We start from the raw sequence: 20,106 nt of genomic DNA, 5'->3' as shown, positions 1-20,106 counted from the left end.
AGGCAAAAGAGCTGAAATTCAAATTTGTTCTAAACGAGGGAATACTCATCTCAGTGAATAATAGTGAAGAGTTTTCACAGCTTTGGGTTTTTTTCTACATTCTCTATTTCTGTTTTGTTTTGGGTGTTCCAGGAACTAGCTTTGTAGAGCAGGCTGGCCTCAAACTCAGAGATCCACTTGTTTCTGCCTCCCAATTCTGGGATTAAAGGTTTGTACCACCACACCCAGAGATAACTTCTGAAAGTCAATTCTACTAAAGAAAGGAATGAATCTCCTCTCTCTTCACTTGTAAAGACAGAAATACCTGAAATAAAGTATGTAATAAAGGGCCACTGTGAAAAAGTGAAACTCATTCTATGCTCAGTGGTTTGAGTATAAAGCAGAACCTGAGAAGGAGCCCCTGGCTTAGGAGTCAGGAACCTTTATCCCAAGGCCTGAGTCCTCATGGAAGAAGTCCTCTGTAAAGGTCAAGGAACTTTCCCCTTGCTCCATGCATGCCAACGATCTGAACTGCCCTTTTTACCAATGTCCTTCAAGTTTCACTAAGTGGACTGCTCTCATTTTAAGGCCCCTGCTTTGCTGTTCTCGCCAGGTTAGCTGGGCTCTCTGGCTGTCTCCTGACCCTCAGTCACTGAGCAGTAAAACAAACTACATTCTCTCATCTAGAAACTCCTTGCCTGCACCTCTCTTCTGATCTCCTTCAGGCAATTCTTGGTGCTATGGTTTCCACATAGTTTGGAGCCCCTCAAGTGCCCATGTGGCTAGAGGGTCAAGCCCAGGCTGGCATAACTGGAAGGTGCTGGGTAACTCTTAAGACCAGGCCCAGGAGGTCCCTGAGATGTTGGGAATCCTACCCTTGGAAGGAATTACGACACTCTTTCTATAACCCTTGAGTCCCAGTTGCCACAAGGTAGCTTGTAACCATCTGCCACTCTAATTCCAGATCCAGTGCCCTCTTCTGACCTCTACAGATACCAGGCATGCTTACTGTGCAGAGATGTACACGCAAACAAAACACTCAAACATATAAAATAAATTTTAAAAAAAGAAACTCTTAACACATTGACCAATGCCATAAGCTCCATTTATATCCACTACTGTTTCCATAAATAAGCACCATACTTAGATCTATTAACACTGCAACAGATAAAAATATACAGGAGCCATAACATCCAGGATACCAGGTTGTAGAAACATAAAACAGATTACACATGCATGTGTATATACATATCAAGGGGCATAAGACAGGTTCATGATCAGCACATCTGAGATATACAAGTAACCTAGAGAGGGAAGTGATTCGTTCTGAGGGTTAAGAAGAGTGTGGCAAAAGCTTTTTATAAGTACTGAGGCAGGCAAACAGGAGCCAGTTTAGCTTGGGACCCACATTTGGTTTTGGATTCTGTACCCCCCCCCCTTTAATAATGTACTTAGCAACCTCGTTCCTTCACTTGCACATATTATGCATACATACCATCTTCAAACAATGCACCTAGCAATCTTAGATTCCTTCAACCTCCAACCTGCACCAACCTACAGGTGCTATCATCTCTGAACAATAGTGTAAATTTCCCTGCCAGTGAAATAACAATCAAATTTAGACAGTTTGTAGTCAAGGAAACTCCCAACATACCTGGGCTGATCTGGCCTGAACTGAGGTATACATGCTTAAGTAAGACAAAACTGCATTTTCTAGCAATCTTTTTTGGAGATCCCCTATTTACCATACATTTACCATGTGTAATTGGATTTGCACAAAAAGCACAAAAGCAGAGCAATAGCTAAGTTGGGAGCAGACACCTGTCACCTCAGCACTTGAGAGACTAAGACTAGACTAACATAAAGTTAAGGCCAGAATGAACCACAAAGTAGAACTATGGGCGGGCCTGAGATAGCTCAATGGTTAAGAGAACTTAACTAGCATGCACAAGGTTCTGAGATACCAAGAAATAAGGTGAGACCCTAGAGACATTCACCCCAAGCAGCAGAAAGAACAAGGGAGGAGAGAAGAGAGGAAAAGTGTTAAGACCTAGGGGGCAGTCTTCTATCTCTTACCTATGACATAACAAGTCTTGAAGTAGATTGTGGTCCAGGCTTTAGGCAAGCAGAAGTAAAAAGCCATTTCCAGAGCTTAAATTGTACTTACTTGTTCAGGTTCCACATGGCAAAACATTGATATTTTCTCTTTCACAGATGTGTCAAGAGGATTTGAGCACCTGCACACCACCTAGCAATTAAGAAAACAAGAGAGTCAGCACAAAGAAGGGTCAAAGTAGGGCTTTTTCACAACTGGAATTAAAAGAGATGAAAATGTCAATTCTAAGCACAGTGCACATGATCCACAAACACACCACTATCTGGTTTTTTTTTTTCACCAAAACTCCTACATCCCAAGGAGAGTATGAGAGACAGCAAAGGAGAAACAAGTGAACTACGGAGCTAAATGACTTGTTTTCCTCCTTATGTTCTTGGGAGGAATGGAGGACAGCAAGAAGCAAGACCCAGAAGTCCACTCAAACTCCAGCCCCACATGATGTATTATTTTGTCCACATCAAACACATGCTAACAAACCTCCATCCTGCCATACAGGCCAGAGTTTAATTAGAATTGGGAGATGACATTAAAACCAGGGATGTATGAAATCTTACTAAGTCTGGAGAAAGCCCGAGTCCTCTAAGTTCCCGAACACTGTTCTGGGTAGGTTTTGTCTTCTGTTCCCCTGTTGAACTTGGCTGTTTTACAAAACAGAAGAAAAAAAAAAGTGGCTCATTTCTCTATGAAAAACTCCTAGCAAGACTTTTCTTTAAACTTCTAAATGAAGAATTCAGTTGTACAATTCAGCCTAGACTTTTATTGAAGTTACACATGCATATGTTTTAGAGTCTATTGGTTCTATGGGGTTGGCTTAACAGACAGTATTACATGGCCCTGTCCTCCCACTCTCCAAACCCTCCAAATAATGTCTCTGCTTATGAAGCAGGGTTCTGCCCACACTTAGGACAAAGGCTGCCATTGAGCTGACCCCCATGTTAACTCAAGCCTTCTGCTGCGTGTCACTGCTACTTCTCAGCTCTTGTCGAAGGTATGCTCTGTTGAGCTCTCTCTGTCCTGAGCCACGACACCATCCTCTTCAGCTGTGCACACTTTTGAGTATGTAAAGACCTGTTCAGGTAAGTCATGTGCCATACTTCTGTCTATAGTAAAGTATCTTTATTCTCTTCCCACACTTAAGACAAATCTACTAAGTTTACAGTTCTCAGACAGAAAGAACCTTCCCCTAGAACAGTGACTCTCAACCTGTGCCTTAGGACCGCTTCATGGGGTCACCTAAGACCATCAGAAAACAGATATTTATGACTCCTAACAGTAACAAAACTAGTTAGAAAGTAGCAACAAAATACTGTTCTGGTTGGGGTCACTACAGCATGAGGAGCTGTATTAAAGGGTTGCAGCGTTAGGAAGGTTGGGGACCGCTGCCTCAGAATGTTCTGATGCCACGGCTCCACTTTTCTCTGGCTCCTAGTTTTGCCATACTGACTTCTGATTTTTTTTTCCTTAGAGCCTTTGAGGCCTTCTGCTCCATTATTCTGTACTCTTCTAGCTAATAACCTTAGTGCTAGTCATTTACACCCAATATAGTGAGCACTCAATGGGCTTTTTAAATCCAGAGACTGTATCTTGAAGTTTCCTTGTTCAGAGCAGAGGTCAGAAAACTCTGAAAAGAGTTTTAATACTATTTTAGGTTTCAGCCTTGCATGGTGGCTCATGTACATTATCCAAACACTTAGGATGGCAAAAGTCAAGGCCAGCAGTCTAGACTACACAGTGAGTCCAGGCCACTCTGAGGTACATTATGACACGCTATCTCAAAACCCATTACTATTATTTTGAACTTTGTGACTCATATGGTTTTTCATATATACTCAACTCTGTTGTTTCAGGATAGAGCAGCCAAGATGACACATCCACAAAAGAATATGGCTCTATTTCCATAGCCGATCAGTAACCTTGCATCCAGGCGCACGGTGACAACCTGCTTCAGGTTACATTTTCCTCTTCATTTCTTTGTTGTAATTTTCAGGATATCCTTTTATATATAACACATCTGGACCAACCTGCTTACGTTCTTACTTTTTCTCTCTGCCCTACTTTCTGGGTATTCTTCAACCTCCCTCCTTCATAATCTCATCTTTGTTTACCCAATTCTTAACTTCAATTTTTTCCTGTCTTATGTTCCTGTCTAATGGTATCTAGCTCCTGCTGAGCACATGCAGTCACTGGCTGCTGACTCTTATCTAAAAGCAAACTACAAGTTCCCTATAAGTGGCAAGTTAGTGACTGGGGAGTCTTAGGGTTAGTGTCTTCTCCTAGGCTAGTCATACGTAAGTCTCAGATTTCCCATGTGGAGGGGCCCACTCTGGCTCTGAAGACTCTGGAAACCAGCAGGTAGAAGACAGCACGGCATCCCAGCAACACAGCATGTTTATGGTCAGCATCCCTGCTCTCAACTGTCCATAGTCTCTGCTTGTCAGGAAACCCTCCCCAGGACTATCTTATGGCAAGAAAGAAATACAGATGCCTGACTGCCCACATAAGCAAATAAGTAGGTAGTTCACTTCTTCTAAAGCAGCAGTTACAGTGAGCCCTTATTCGTATCTACTCCCAGAATAGCCTGAAAGCCTCCCACTGCCCATCCTGAGCCTCTGGAGAGTCCATGGGAAAAAGGATGGCTTCTCAACATCCTCTGCTGCAAGGCTGCTCCCTCAGCAGCTTTGTGAAGTCCTTATTTTTATTACTACCAGTTCTTCTCCCATGCTATCTATCTTTTTTGAACTACTGTCTTAAAAATTTATTTTACTTTGACAGATAATAAAGACAAGCATACAAATTCAATCTACCATCTTTAATTATAACTGTCCTGCTTCAATTCTTAAATGTTTTCCAATTAATCTTTCATATCATAGACTGGCAAAAAGGCTCAGCAGGTATGAGCATGTATGCCCTCCACATATACCAAATAAGTAAATATAAGAATGTGACTGTAATAAACTCACAGGAAGTTCTTTATTTCCTATTTCCAGCAACTCCAGTGTTGAAAGCTATTAGAGGCAAACTGTATGCCTTACCTGAGGAACCAGACTGACATGGATATTACAAAAGTTCTCTCTCTTGACCTTGAACTGGAACTGGCGGAAGGCCTCAATGAAGGGCATGCTTTCAATGTCTCCCACTGTGCCACCAAGCTGAAAGGACACACCATGTCAGAAGTTAACACTGACTCACTAACATGTGCTATCTCTCAATTTAGTTCTCAGATATAGTGTGACTACAAATGCCTAATAGCCCTGCAGAAGTCAATCTTCAGACACTGCTTTGTGCTCAAAGGTGATGCTGTTAGAATCTCCTGATTACCCCAAGAATATTGCAGATATTGCCACAGCATTTTAGGGAAATGGTCGGGTTTGAAAGGTACCGGGAGCTAGGCACACCTTTAATCCTAGCATTGGGAGCCTGAGGCAGACAGAACTCATTAAGTTCAAAGCCAGCCTGGTCTAGAGCTAGTTCTAGGACAGCCAAGGCTACTCAGAAACCCTGTCTTGAACCCACCCCCCAAAAAGAAATGTATCAGGAACTAAACTGTAATTCTTAGGTACCTTTAATTCACTTGAGAGTCACAAAGAATAGACAGACAGATTGAGTAAAACCTAGATGTGGCTCCTTAGTTAAGTATAAATAACTTTTCTAATAAAAACTACCAGTTATAACAAAACTGCTGGGACCTGTGAATGAACAGACAATAGAATAGAATCAAAGCAAAGGAAGCTAACAGGGTAAACCCTGCCAAAGGTAAGCAAAGGGCTGCCAACATCAAGGCAGGGACAGAAATGTGTCCTGCCACTACGAGTCAAGTGTTAGATCATCCAGCACACACAGAAGGGAGCATGGATGGAAACAGCATTGCTTCCCCTGGGCACCATTCCACCTGCTGCTGCGCACTGCATGGACAGGAATGTTAGGGTAGGATTTCACTGGGCATGGTCCTACTGGTGGCTAAGAAGAGGAATGGCTGAATTAGTTCACAGAGACAAGAATCATACAAACCTCAATAACACACACTTGAGGTTCTAAGCCATCTTCGTCTACAGGTATTAACGCCTGTCTCATCACCCACTCTTGGATTGCATCTGTGATATGAGGGACAACTGAGAAAGAGAAAAGAAACCTGTGACTTGTGCTTACTGTCAATCAGCATTTATGAAGGTAAATACATTTACTGTTAAAACAAACTGATATACTTTTTGCCTGGATAAACAAATAATGGGGTACTTTTTTGCTGAAACAAGCGGTAGGATCATAAAAATACTTTTGAAGTACCTTTAAATGACTCAATAAATCTTTGGGCTCACACTTCCCTAGGCCTTCTTTCCAGATTTGTAGGTTGTTAGTGAAAAGAATGAAGCCAAGAGTAGCTCTCTACTCTCTTCTCTCTGCTGCTTTCTTCCCCTGACCCCCATGGTGACTTTCCTGGCCTCAGTCCTTGAGACTAGTGAATTCACCCAAGAGCAGCTTCCCAAAAAACCTGTCTTTAATATAGTCTTTTAAAAAATAAAATAAGAATGGCTCCCTAAAGACCGCAGAACACGTTACCCTATGCAGTCTACTCTTCATGTACACAAGACCATGTGACCACCCCCACCGCTCCTAGCTGAGGCTGCAGTGGGTATATCACACCTGCGTGGTTTCCAGGAGCAAACAGTCTACTAGAACCCTGGGCCATTTGTTTCCAGTTTACTAAAGTATAGACAATCTACTGCACGAGGCGTAACAACAGAGCAGAGTGTGAAAGGTACAGCATCTAGGGTCAAATCTCAGTTCACTGCTCACGAGATGTGGCTCACTGATTTAATATAAAATATAAAAATAAAGCTGGGCGGTGGTGGCACACGCCTTTAATCCCAGCACTTGGGAGGCAGAGGCAGGCGGATTTCTGAGTTCGAGGCCAGCCTGGTCTACAGAGTGAGTTCCAGGACAGCCAGGGCTACACAGAGAAACCCTGTCTCAAAAAACCAAAAAATAAATAAAAAATAAAAATAAAAAGCTTCCTTTATTTTTAAGCTCGGTGTCCCCATCGATCAAGTAGCGGTAACCACGGTCTCTACTTGTGAGGACGTCTTTACAGCTGCACATCCCGGACTCAGGGATACCCAGCTCCTGTGGGAGACTGTAGAATCACAGTTGTTGAACTCAAGAATGCAAGTCCCTAAAGTACAAAGCTAACGGTATAGAATACCTGGGGTTAAACAGCAGTGCTCTTGCATAGGTAACCATTATCCATGTCACACTGAGCAGCCAAGTGATCTAGAAACACTAATCAGAACGAACCACTCCACATTTAAACTCCAGTACTCAATGAATGCATCACAACACCCACCGAGTGACTGACGGCTCCGTTGCTCCAGACTGTAGTGTCTCAGCCACAGCAGCCTACCCTATGGCCCTTGCCCAAAGATCCCTGTGGTCTGAGGCCTGTGTGCCTGTGCCTCCTCCCTCACTCTTCCTGACTGACTTCTAAGCTCAAGCTCTCTCCTGGAGCCCCAAGGCACCTGTCTGGAGTGGCTTTCCCAGTCATGCTTTCTGGCTCTACTCTTTATTTCCATCACACCTTCTATCAGACACCGAATGTGATTCGTTTTCTGCCTGTCTCATGGCCAACTAACATGAGGACAATGACCTCAGTGATCTCTTCATCACATATACTGCACTGGACCAGTAAAGGTCTGACCACAGTTAAGTATCCAGCAAACATTTCTTGATGATGAACAGAAAAACAAGTACACCAGAGCCACCAACTGTACATTTGACATAACCTTAATTCACAATAGTCCTTTCCATGTGTCAGAAAGGTGGAACAGCACCATACTGATGCAGTCCTTTAACTCTTAAAAACCCAAGTAGCCAAAGCCTTGGCCACCTCCATTTTACAGAAAAGGTGTTCATGAGGCTATTCACAGAAAAGGTGTTCATGAGGCTATTAAGTAACAGAGCTAAGCCCCAAATTAACAAATGATTAAGTCTTGAACTGGCAAAGGCAGCCAGCCCCACGCCACAACCAGGTGTCAGGCTGAACCTTAGCTCTCAGTGCTATTCTGTTCTCATAACTCAGAGGCCCAAACTGGCATACTGTCATACCATTAGACCCATGGTGTCACAATGTCACCTTTTCAAATGAGAACACTTTTCCCAAATGACTACTTACAGAAAAATCTCAGAACAGTCAACAGATGTCAGCTGTGCTGGTGAAAGCCCGAGGAGGCCCCAAGAGCCCACTTCTCAGATTCCCATCAGCCCACATGACACAGAAAACCAATATATGCAATGGAAGCTCATTTCCACGTCACTTACACAAGCCACTTGGCATTAGGCCCCAATTCTAAGCTGTCTTCACTGCCCAGCATGTAAAAGTAACAACAGCTCACTGGACTCCAACCATGCTACCATGCTAGACTAACACCATCAATGCCATTACTACAACAACAGCTTTCTCAAATTATTTTTTAAGTGAACAACCATACAATTCTAAATTTTCAACTGAAAGGATATTTTGGTAATAATACCGTGACAAAATAGTGAAATCACATAAATGTAAGTTTTTGAACTCAAAAGAAACTAAATTGGCTAATAATTTATGCCTTAAAGGTAAATCCAGTCTTACCCTGAACAGTTTTCCCTAAGTAATCTCCTTTGCGCTCCTTGTTGATGACATACTGGTATATCTTCCCTGTGGTCAGATTATTGTCCTTGGTGAGGCGGATATCAAGGAACCGCTCATAATTTCCCAAGTCAAGGTCAACTTCTCCACCATCATCTAGCACAAAGACTTCTCCTGCAGTGAAGAGTGAACATGTTCAAGGAAATGAAAAACATTTGCCATGGTGCAATTGCAATCCTGAAATATAAACACTCTGAACAAAGACTGCATAATCCGATTACAAAACAAGGACATCATTTCTAGAAAATTAAATGTCATGAAAAGAAAAATTACCAATTATTCTCCAAGAGAGTGCTTCATGCTTTCAGCCTGAACTCACTCTGCATCAGGAACAGTTAAATAGCATGGAATGGAGGGAAAGGCCAGCCATGAAGGCTGTGGGTGAAGGGACTTTACAGTAATATAGCATCTTGAACAAAAGACTTACTGGAGCAGAAAATTCCAAGAACACAACGGGATGTTTCGAAACCCTAGACACACACAGAAAGGTGGTACTGCATTTACAAGCCTGAGCCACACTTCAGTTCTGAGTAGTTACTCAACAGCCCAAGTTGCTCCATCCTTTGTTTAACATTTACCCTTTGTAACTTACTGGTGGAAATGCTGCCTAGAATGACTCATTCCTACCGCCAACACAGAGGACAAGCTCAAAACAGGGAAGGAAACGGTCTTATACCACGCTTTTAAAAAAGGAACCCATTCTCTGCTCAAGAACTTTATGTTAAAATCCCTCCAAAGGCGATATCTATCTCTATCTACAGAGATAATATCTAGAGATAGATAAAGATAGATATTGCTAGCATGCACAAAGTCGTGGGTTCAATCCCCTAGACGAGAATAGCAACAATAAAATGCCTTTACTATATAAACCTTGTTACTTATTACTAATGATAATATATATCCTTACAGATTTTTACTGCAAAACCAGAAAACAAATGTATAGAATTTTAAAACTTGAAGGCATGGGGACTTAAAAGAGTTCTATTGTTTTATGACAGGGTCTTGCTAAGGAGCCCAAGCTGGTCTTGAACTCACTATGTAGCCCAGGTTGGCCTTGAGCTCACTATGTAGTTAGTCAAGGCTGGCCTCAGTCTCCTAGTGCTAAGATTACTACTACAGGACTGTGCCACCAGACTCAGCTTTAAGGTTTGTTTCAACATTCCTTCTCCAACTTTAAGCAAAGAATGTTGGATATGCCAATTATTCATCACACCACATATAAGAATTCACAGCCAGGCAGTGCACTCAGGAGGCAGAGGCAAGCAGATCTCTGTGAGTTCAATGTCAGCCTGGTCTACAGGTCTACAGAGCTTGTTCTAGGGCAGCCAAGGCCACACAAAAGAAACCTGTCTCAAAAAGCAAAAAAGGGGGAAAAAAAAAGAATTCAATAACAAAGTAAAATGCTATTTTCCACCCTTCTTCATGGTTTCAACTTTCACTCACTTCAAAAGATCCTTGTTATAAATATTACTCAAATCCAGTAGGAAAACAGAATCCCAAGCTTTTCCTTCAAGTCCAGCATCTACCTGTTGCTACAAAATAGCCCTCACTGTTTGAAAGACACTTGTCATGACAGGGCCAAAACTAGTCTCTTACAGCTTCTACTCACCCATGCAATTTCTAAAGACTGGGGCCACAAAGCAGCATATTCCATCTTCTCAAATGTTTCATTTTTCAAAAAAATGAAAACTTTTAGTCAGCTGCCACCACCCCATCTCGCCCCCATATTTCACATGTGTTATAGAAACTCTTGGGTTATCTATTAAGATAGCAGCTTCCTCTTAATCCAAGAGAGAAAAAGCATCATTCTGTTGCACTAAGGATTATTCTAGAAGGCAGGAAATTGAAGTTATACAAGATGTACACCTCATGCCCCCAAAGCTAGCATGTTCTCCCAGATATGTTACTATTTAAATGAGAGAGAAAAAAAAATGCAGTTTTCTTACCATGTTCATAAGGAGAGAATGTTCCTGCATCAATGTTAATATAGGGGTCAATTTTAATTGATGTTACATGTAAGCCACATGACTTAAGTATTGTGCCCACACTGCTGGCGATGACTCCTTTTCCAATTCCTGATATAACACCACCAGTAACTAGAATGTACTTCATTTTTCTTTTTAACCTGGATGAAAATTTTACATATAAATACAAATGTTTATATACACATATCTTACAAATAAAACTTTGTAGTTCATTCAAGATTGTGACTTTTTCCCCCCACACAAGGTAAATATTGAGACACTTGCCTGGTATGGGGGTTGGAGGATCACAATCTTGAATGAGGATTCAAATTCTCCTTGAAAGAATGCTTTCTGGCTATCACACAGAAAGAACAAAGTTCTGGAAGACTGACCAACAGAAAAGAACTGCCTTTAACAAAAGTCTACAAAACCTCCAGTTCCTTCAGTTACATGTAGTTCTCATCTGTACTTTAGTAAGTGGCTTCTTGGAAGCAGTCTCTCCCAGGTATGCCTTACAGAAATGATACAGGCTGCAGGAAATGGAACTTGTGAAATAACCCAGTCAGAAGCACACACTGAATAGAGAAGATGACACTGAATTCAAAGGGTAATGACGTAGTGGCAGGGAGTAAAAGAAACACGGGAGACAGGTAGAGTGGATACAAGACCAGCAGAGTTGAGTGTCAAGTGAAAACAGCATCAACAAGCAATGAGACAGTAATATGTCAAAAGATTTATCACCAGTCCCCAGCTTCAGAGGCCACCAATTGGTCAGCAAACCCAAATGTGACCAAAAGGAGAAAAATGCTGCCACCAAGTATCAAGAAATGCTTGCTTTAGCACAGAAGACACTTTCCTCTTCTGGAAACCCTCTGTGTGAAGCCAAATTAAAACAAAAATAAGCTAAGAACAAAGAGAGGGAACGCATTTCCCAGCTCCACTCCTCCCAGGAACAAGAATGAACATACTTGGCAAGGAAATCACAATGCTTGAAATACCTTTCCCTCAAACAGTAAGGAGTGTTATCCTGCTTTTTCTACCCTCTGCTGCAGTCGTTTCAAAAGTCTACTTCTGCAAAATACAACTGGGTTTTCCAAAGGGTTTGACTGGGTGTGGTGCTCCATTCCAATAAAGAACGGAGCACTTGGAAAGGAGGGTTGCCCAAGTTCAAAGACACCCTGATCTACATACATAAAAGATCCTATCTGAAAAGACTGGAAGGTGACTTTATGTGCAGAGAAAATCAAATGATAACTAATCTTTAACCTAAGACCTTCAGGAGTGTTTAGTATGCTAATACAGATTGAGAACCCCAAAAGGGTAGACAATACCCTTGAGAGAAAACCTTGTCACCTCATAATTAAATTATTCCTTATTAATGTATTTATCAAACTTGACTATATTTTAGATACGTCCTAATCTGCCTGGCATATCTTACTAAGACTACAGCCTAGACTCACTGAGTCAATTTCTGATGTTCCTACAGATTCCTCAGTTCAGAACAGGTTGCCACTGAAGAATCACCTCATCTTGCCCCAACTTTACTCAGAGAGAGTAGATCTCTGTCTCTCTGTCTCTGTCTCAGATTCTGGCAATCTCCCACAGTGACTGGCAAAAAATATTCCAAAAGCCACAAAGAGCCAATTGGAGAGGACTCATTCCCTAACATTTACAAACTACCTATTATGGGAGAGCTACTTACATACTGGGGGCACCACAAACATGTCAAATTTGGATCCATACTTAAGTAAGTAGCAGTCCAGTCAGTACATTGAAAAATAAAGGAGTAGCAGGGTTTAAAGGAAGGAAACAAAGAGGCACACCAAGGATATACATAATAGGGAAATAATAAATCCCATCATTTTTAAGTGCCAAAACCAAGGTAACAGGGAGGGATGACCGGCCTGAGGGAGGATCCAGGAGCTCGTTTTCAAAACCTGCCTTGTAATGGGCCTGAAAGGCTGACTGACTGAAATGAGTTAAGAATCGGGCAAAGCATGAACAAGCAGGTGAGCCCACAGGATGCACCAAGAAAAGAGGATGAGGGCAAAGGGATGGCCAGCAGCCAACTCATGGGCCAAGTTGAATGTCCACGCTGCACTTTTTTCTGAAGATGACAAGACATAAAAGGTTTTTGAGGTACAGGAGCAATAGATCAAGGGGCACCAGAGAAATTCACGAATGAAAAACTTGAAAGCTTTTGTTAAAAACTGAAGTCGGTGAAAATCAGGCTCGGGATCCATCGCTGATGTGGCGAGATCTATCTAAATCTAGCCCCGAAGCGCCTGATGCCCGGGTTCGCATCGCCGTAAAAAGTGGGACGAGAACCACAGCAGCACCCGCGTCACTCGGCTGGTGAGGATTTAAAATAATGAGTGTGGACGTAAGGGAACCACATTAACGTAGTAAACTCAAGAACGCCAGCATCTTCGCCCTGGACTGAAAAGAGACAGCGGCCGGGCAGCTTGGGCTATGAGGCCCAGGGAGCCTACAAGCCCCTTCCATCGATCACTAGGCCGCCAGTCGGGCCCCGTCACAGGCTGGGGCCCTGGGAGGCCCCTCCACGGCGGCACTCGGCGCTCTCTACCTCCCCATCCCCGGCTGCTCGCGCCGCCGGACTCGGCCCCTCTCCTCAGCCCGGCCACGCGGCCCGCGCGCGGGAGCCGGCACCTCGCGTTCCGGGACTGCCCGCCCCACTCCCGTTAGAGATGCAGCCCATTGGGCAGAACGCCGGGCCAACTCTCCCCTGATTGGTGAGAAGAGGCGTTTATCGCCCTGGCGGCGTGGCCGTCCGCACCGGGCTCTGTCGGCGCCACAGGCTCTTGCACCGGGGAGCCGTTCCTCCGGGATCCCTGAAGTCAACCTACCTGAGGCCGGCCTCAGAGTCTCGTGTCAGCCAAACAAGACCGACGCGCGCGCGGCGAGCCTCAGACAGCCAGTGCTCAGCCTAGCCGCATGCGCCAGCCGTCTTTCTGAGAGGCGGGTCTAGGCGGTGCGCACGCATAGGGCGGGGAGGGGGGGGGAGGAAGAGAGTGGGGCTAGGGCGCGCATGCGCGGGCCGCCTCGTAGCTTCGTGGGGTGTGGCTGCTGCGGTGGGCTTCCCGAGTTGTGGGTTCTGTGGGCCTTCTCGCCCGAGTTTAGAGGCTGCTGGTACTTCACATCTAACCGGAACACTGAGGGCCTTCGCCTCGCCCCGCAATAGCCGGTGCACGCTCTCGCCTCCCGTCCGCTTTTCCTCGGTCTGCGAGCCAAACCGTCTCGTAGTATCACCCTGCACGACCTTCTCCCGGTGCCTGCCTATCTCCCACTTAGGCCGGGCCGCTCGGCTTCACCTCCTAGCTCGCTGCCATTCCACACAACTAGCCCTGACGGTGCCTGCATTAGAACAACGGTCGCGAGACTAGTTCCATCCCGCGCTAAATGTAGAGAAGCAAATTAGCCCACTTATAACAAGTAATCGGGATCTTCGCAGATGCTTGGGACTTGGGGAGTTAGTAGCCAGTGGATTGTGAACACGTGCGTGAGATTTGATCAGAAGCAGAAACGTTTACTGGCAAGGAAGGGAGGTAGGAAAAAAAAATGAGGCAGAAGAAAAAGTCTGTGTGCACATACCAGGCGAGGCCCAGAAGAGCCTTGCAGAGTGAACAGTGCAGGCTGGAGAGGTTGGAAGGGCAGCCCCATACAGAGCATTGTAGACAAAAGGTTTTCAGTTCCCCTGAGGAGAGTGGAATGCTGTAGGTGATGATGTTGTCTTTTGAATAGTACATAAATTCATGTGAGTTTTTCATACCCTCTACCCTGCAAATACTACACAAAGGTTTCCATGGAAAGTACCTTGTACTGTGAACATCCAGTAGGCTTGTTTTATTCCTTAGGAGCAATTTACCACTTTTTCCCCCCTGTCTTGGCTGAAAGAGTTAAAGAAAAGGAGCCGGACAGTGGTGGCACACGCCTTTAATCCCAGCACTTGGGAGGCAGAGGCAGGAGGATTTCTGAGTTCGAGGCCAGCCTGGTCTACAGAGTGAGTTCCAGCACAGCCAGGGCTCTACAGAGAAACCCTGTCTCGAAAAAAAAAAAAAAAAAAAAGAAAAAGAAATAAAAAGAAAAAATATGCTCTCCATGACCATACTGGCTTTTCAGGAAAATGACTCAAACATGTGGAATTCCAAGAAACCAGTTAGGAGATTTCTACAGGGCTGCTCTCAGCGACTTCCGGATTCTTCCAGATCCTAACCAACAGCATGCTCTGAGTCTGCCAGCATACCCAAACTGCTCTGCTCCAAGAAGCTTCTGTAAGCGGTACAAACCTGGACTCCTCACCCAGCCACTCTTCTGGGGGACCCTTCCACTCCCCTCCACTCTCCCATATTATCTCCATTGATGGGCTTGCTTATCATTCCACCAAGAAAATGGAAGCCAACAAGAGAACTTCCATCCACCAACCTGCTTTCATGTGTGCAGGCTGCATTGTCTGTCATCCTGGTACTTCAGACAAATGGCTGCAGTGGAGAAGGCAGCCTCCTCTCCCCATGCTCCAGGTGCCATACAAACTTGTCAACTCACCGATGATGTCTGAGTGTCTCCCTTCCACATCTCCAACTCTCTCCTATTACCCCAATGCAGAGTGTTACACGTTCTCCCATGTTTGCCCAGGACCCTTGTTGGGGTGTCTACATCCATCTTGGTTTTACCTCCCATTCTGTCACTTTTCAGCAAAACTCAAGAAGAATGTTGGCACTGACTATCTCTGGGTTTTGTTTTCCGCCCCCCTCCTTGTACGAGTTCTGGTCAGCCATTGTTCATGTTCTTGTTAACTAAATGTTTAATGTGTTCTGGTTATAAGCCACAGTTGTTAAATCCTGAACTATCTCCAGCCCAGTTCATGTTCTGTAATTTCACCAAAAATGTTTTGGTCAAAAATCAAGGTCATGTTCCCAAATCTTTTCTCTGAACACAGGACTCAGATTCTAATCTCATACCTGTTCTCAGGCCCCACAGGAAGACAATTATGTACATGATGGGAATGCATTTGTGTGTTCGCACATACTTGAACTGCTTGTTTTCCTAACCATAGACTCAGTCTTCCTGTAAGCTTCTATGTGCAGCCATAGTGTGTCCCAAAAACAGCCTCCTAAACTGACATCTTCTGTAGCATCTTATGTCCCAGCATCTTATGTCCCAGTTGGTCATTCCCTCCCTAAAATCCTCTTCCCTTGGCTTCTAGGAAACCATATTCATTTTCCCCCTGATTTATAGGCCTCACCTGCATCTTCCTAGATCCTCTTCTTGAACTGTAAATACTGTTCTGCCTCAGGCCTTATTTTAAAACTCTCCACTTAAAATCATCTTCTAAATAATCGTGTTCAAAATGACAACTCTGGGATTTATATCCCCAGTCTGGACTTGTTCTGAACTTCATGAGTAATTCCCCTCCTAGCACAGTCCTTAGTCAGCTAGGCATCTTGTCCTCCATCTACACATGCCTCTCTGTGATGCCTTTCATGATCAACAGCTCCTCAGAGAATGAGGTCAAGGCAAACTTTCTATAGAGGGCCGCTCACCCATACTTGATACTACACAAGCAACTGAACTCTGTCTTCATAGCACAGACGTAGAAACAGTTAAAACATCATGAAGTAAGTGTGGCTCATCTGAGGAAAACTGTGTTTCAATAAACTTTTCTTTACAGAAGTACAGAAATAGTACGAAGGCCAAAGCTCGCCAGTCCCTAAATGGAACATACTTATTGCCTAGCTTCTTCCTTGCCCTGTGTTCTTCCCCTTGCTCTGTCATGGGCTTTAGCCTAGGACAGGAAACATTTTCCACCCATAGCCCCTTTTCACCCAAGAAGTTACCCTGGATATCTAGGTATATAAATCAAACATTTGCTGTAATAGATCATAAGTTTAAGATACATCTTTGGTATGTATACATATATAATGTATTGAATATGAAAGCAATTTGCATACTACTGAAATAGATGAGCTTGCCTATTTTTATATTTAAAAAAATTAGATCTCTAGGAAGATGGTTCAATAAATAAAGTACTATCTGCACAAGCATGAGGACCAACCTGAATTTGAATCCCCAGCACCCACGTGAAAAGGTGGGCCGCTCACACCCATAACCTCAGCACTGGGAGGCAGAAACAGGTGGGTCTCAAGGGCTTATTGGCCAGACCAGCAAGTCTAGCAAAAAAGGCAAGCTCCAGATTCAGTGAGAGACCCTGTCTCAAAAATTAAGCTGGAGAATCCTATGAGGAAGACATTCTAATGTCATTTTCTGGCTTCTTAGCCTCAACATATCCCCATACAAATGAGTACACACACACACACACACACACACACACACACACAAGCACACTAAATCTTGGTTGAATATGTGATACTACAGGACATAGGGTGTCTTCAGGTTTTCTAGAGTTGATGGATCTTATAATCATCAGTGATAAGAAGACCAAATAAAGGTGTGTAACTGAATGTAAAATGTCATAACTATGCTTATAGTCATTTCAGAAGTTGCTGGAAGTTCTAATCCCAAGCCAAAATTCATTTAATGATTCTTTAAAAAATTAAAATCAAGTCAGCAACTCAAACAGCAAGTTTTTAATCAAACATTTTTTTCCTTTATTTTTTAATACAAGGACAACTTTGAACTTCTGATTCTTCTACCTCCACTTATGAAATACAAGGATTCTGTAATGAATCACCACCAAGCTTTTTGTTTCTGGTATTGTGCACTGAACCAGGGCTTGCACTATAACAGACAAGCACTCTACCAACTATACACTCAACACAATACAATTGAAATATATACAAACGTGATACTTACACGCTAAGGAATGATGGCAGGAAAATATTAAAAGACTTTGTTTTCTGCCATTTAGCGACTAGGCTTCTATACAAGCGTGTCTATACTCAGCATGTCTTCTTTAGTTTATAGCATGCAACAGCTTTCAATCTGAACAGAGGTGTTTCAGGCACTAGTCGCTGGCTTTGTATATGTAGTATATGTAGTCCAAAGTGAGTATACATGTTGCATGTCTAGAACCATGGCTGTGGTAAAAAAAAAAAAAAGAAAGAAAGAAAGAAAAACATATGACATACCACACAAGTGAGCACAGCCAAAAGATGTCTTAGATTCATCACACATTTGCTTTTGAGTTCTTCTTGGTGGTTGTGCATTCAGAAACTTTACACAGCACTCACATTCAGTTATACAACTCTTTCTGAGGCTTTGAGTCATGGTTAAAAGGAGCTGAGCCCTCCAGCACTCTTCAGTCATCCACTGACTCAAGAGCCCCACCTCAGGCCCTGTTCCCAGGGGACTTGAGATAGCACTCCTCCCATACATCCTCAGCTTACTGGATGCTGCCTGAGGTGTTTATCACAGTCAGCTGGCATTGCCTATTTACTTGTCTGTCTCCTCTACCCCAGATTGGAATCTCTTTGAGGTTACTTAACCTTTCTCTGTCTCCATTTCTTTACCAGGTACAATCTTGTTCACCTTTTAATAAACAGGATCTAACATCTTTCTCACTAGAACCCTCTAATAAAAACACCACCATTATCACTATCTTATAGATGATGAAGATAGATAGCAGTGAATGCAAATGAAAACACCCCCATTATCACTATCTTACAGATCAGAGGTTCTCAACCTGTGGCTCTCAACCCCTTTGGATTGAGTGACACTTTCACAGAGGTTACCTAAAACCATCAGAAAACACAAATATTTATATTACAATTCCTAGAAGTAGCAAAATTACACTTATGAAGTAGCAATAAAAATAATTTGTGATTGGGGTCACCACAGCACAAATAATTATATTAACAGGCATTAGGAAGGTTGAGAACCACTGTTACAGTTAATGAAGACCAGAATGCAAATGGCCTCCCAAGGCAAGTTTGAAATTTCCTCAGTCATCCTTCTGTCCTGTCTCCCTCTGCCCAACGTGGAACCTTTCCTTGACTTTTACATCACTGTATCTTCAATCTCATAGATTACCTTGGTGAGAGATGGAGCAGGAGAGAAAGACAGCAACTGTTAACAAATGTGTTGTCAGTTTTCATAGACTGATAATATCCTAAAATTATAGTTTACTTTTTTAAAAAAATATACATGACACAAATTTCAGGAGATAAAAAGGAAAGTGTGTAAAGGCCATGCCTATGCCCCTGTTCCCAGTTTCTGCTCAGTGACAACCACTATTCCCAGTTCCTTATTTATCCATGAAAGGAATACCTTGTGCATACATATATAGCCTTTCTTATTGGCTGTATGTTGTCATAATATGACTGTCGAATTAGGTCTCAACTGAGTTCACTTTTTTAATTATGTTTTTAGTAAACTCATGACTCATAATCTTTGATCACAAAGAATTTAAAGTGCTCTCTCTGTGTGTGTATGTGTGTTTGTGTTTGTAAAATATGAGAAAATTAAGTAGAAACAGTCATCCAATGCTGAACAGTAAAATTTGTGATCTCATTAAGGATCAAACCATAAAACTCAAGGAAGCCTTGCAGCTTCTGGTCTGAGTAGGCAGTGACAAGGTCTTGTATACCTGTAGCCTGTCTTAGATACTTTGTGTGTTCTTATTTTTCACACTGATTTTTCCCTCCAGTTTCACTCTCTATCATTAGATAGGAGAGAAAGAAAAATGGGGGGGGGAGAGAGATCTCAGAATCTAATTTCTTTCTTGTTTCTTTTTTAAGCACAACTACTAACAAACCACAACCAAACCACCTGAATGAACAACAACCACCCACCCTACCTGCTGGAGGTCCTAGCATTTATCTACCCTCTGAAAAGTTCCCAGAATTCCAAACATCACACAGTCACAGAAACTGTCTGCAGCTGGCAAAACCACTCCTCCTGTAGAGCACGAGGTAAATCATAGTCAGCGGCTGCAGACAGTGATGCAGCCCCACATCCCTACACCTGGAATTAAAACAAAAACATTCTTATAATATTTCTATGTTTTTTTAAGAATCCCAAAATCCAGAATTCTCACTACATCTACCCATTGTCAGGACCTGATGAGAGCTCTGGGCCAGAACTCCACCAATGCCAAGGTCCTCAAGGTCCTAATGAGTCCCAAGAGCAATGAGATGAATAAGAAGATTCTGGACTTTGAACACCTAGTGCCTGTGCTGCAGATTGTGACCAAGAATAAGGGCTGGGAACCTATGAAGATTATGTTGTAGGCCTTCAGATATTTGACAAGAAAAGGGCTGTCATGGGCTCTGAAGTCTGTCATGTCCTTGGCACACTTTGTATAAGGTGAAGGAGTAAATGGAGATGTATCAAGCATGAGACCTGCAGTGGATGTGTCCACCATGGCAGGCTTATCCAGAGGGTAGTGAATGGAT

General features: G+C 43.1%; 1 protein-coding gene across 2 annotated transcripts in view; it reads right to left on the bottom strand.

The window, feature by feature from the left end:
* Ctps1 (CTP synthase 1) overlaps positions 1-13,726 on the bottom strand; it is a 30,447-nt gene extending 16,721 nt beyond the window's left edge. The window contains exons 1-8 of one of the 2 annotated variants that reach the window (XM_028785843.1): positions 13,603-13,682; positions 11,021-11,122; positions 10,718-10,896; positions 8,715-8,885; positions 6,104-6,204; positions 5,128-5,244; positions 2,650-2,733; positions 2,147-2,227 (exon numbers count right to left, since the gene is read on the bottom strand). In XM_028785843.1, the coding sequence (XP_028641676.1) occupies positions 2,147-2,227; positions 2,650-2,733; positions 5,128-5,244; positions 6,104-6,204; positions 8,715-8,885; positions 10,718-10,883 (720 nt within the window). In that variant the 5' untranslated portion in view covers positions 10,884-10,896; positions 11,021-11,122; positions 13,603-13,682. Of the gene's footprint in view, positions 1-2,146; positions 2,228-2,649; positions 2,734-5,127; positions 5,245-6,103; positions 6,205-8,714; positions 8,886-10,717; positions 10,897-11,020; positions 11,123-13,602 lie in introns of both variants that reach the window. The other variant, XM_028785839.1, reaches the window with a different exon arrangement.
* Between the last annotated feature and the right edge of the window lie 6,380 nt (positions 13,727-20,106).

Source organism: Grammomys surdaster, unplaced genomic scaffold (assembly GCF_004785775.1).
Source record: "Grammomys surdaster isolate TR1022 unplaced genomic scaffold, NIH_TR_1.0 100, whole genome shotgun sequence".
NCBI lineage: Eukaryota > Metazoa > Chordata > Mammalia > Rodentia > Muridae > Grammomys > Grammomys surdaster.
Note: the sequence above shows the minus strand (reverse complement) of the source record. Positions and strands in the feature narration are given on the sequence as shown.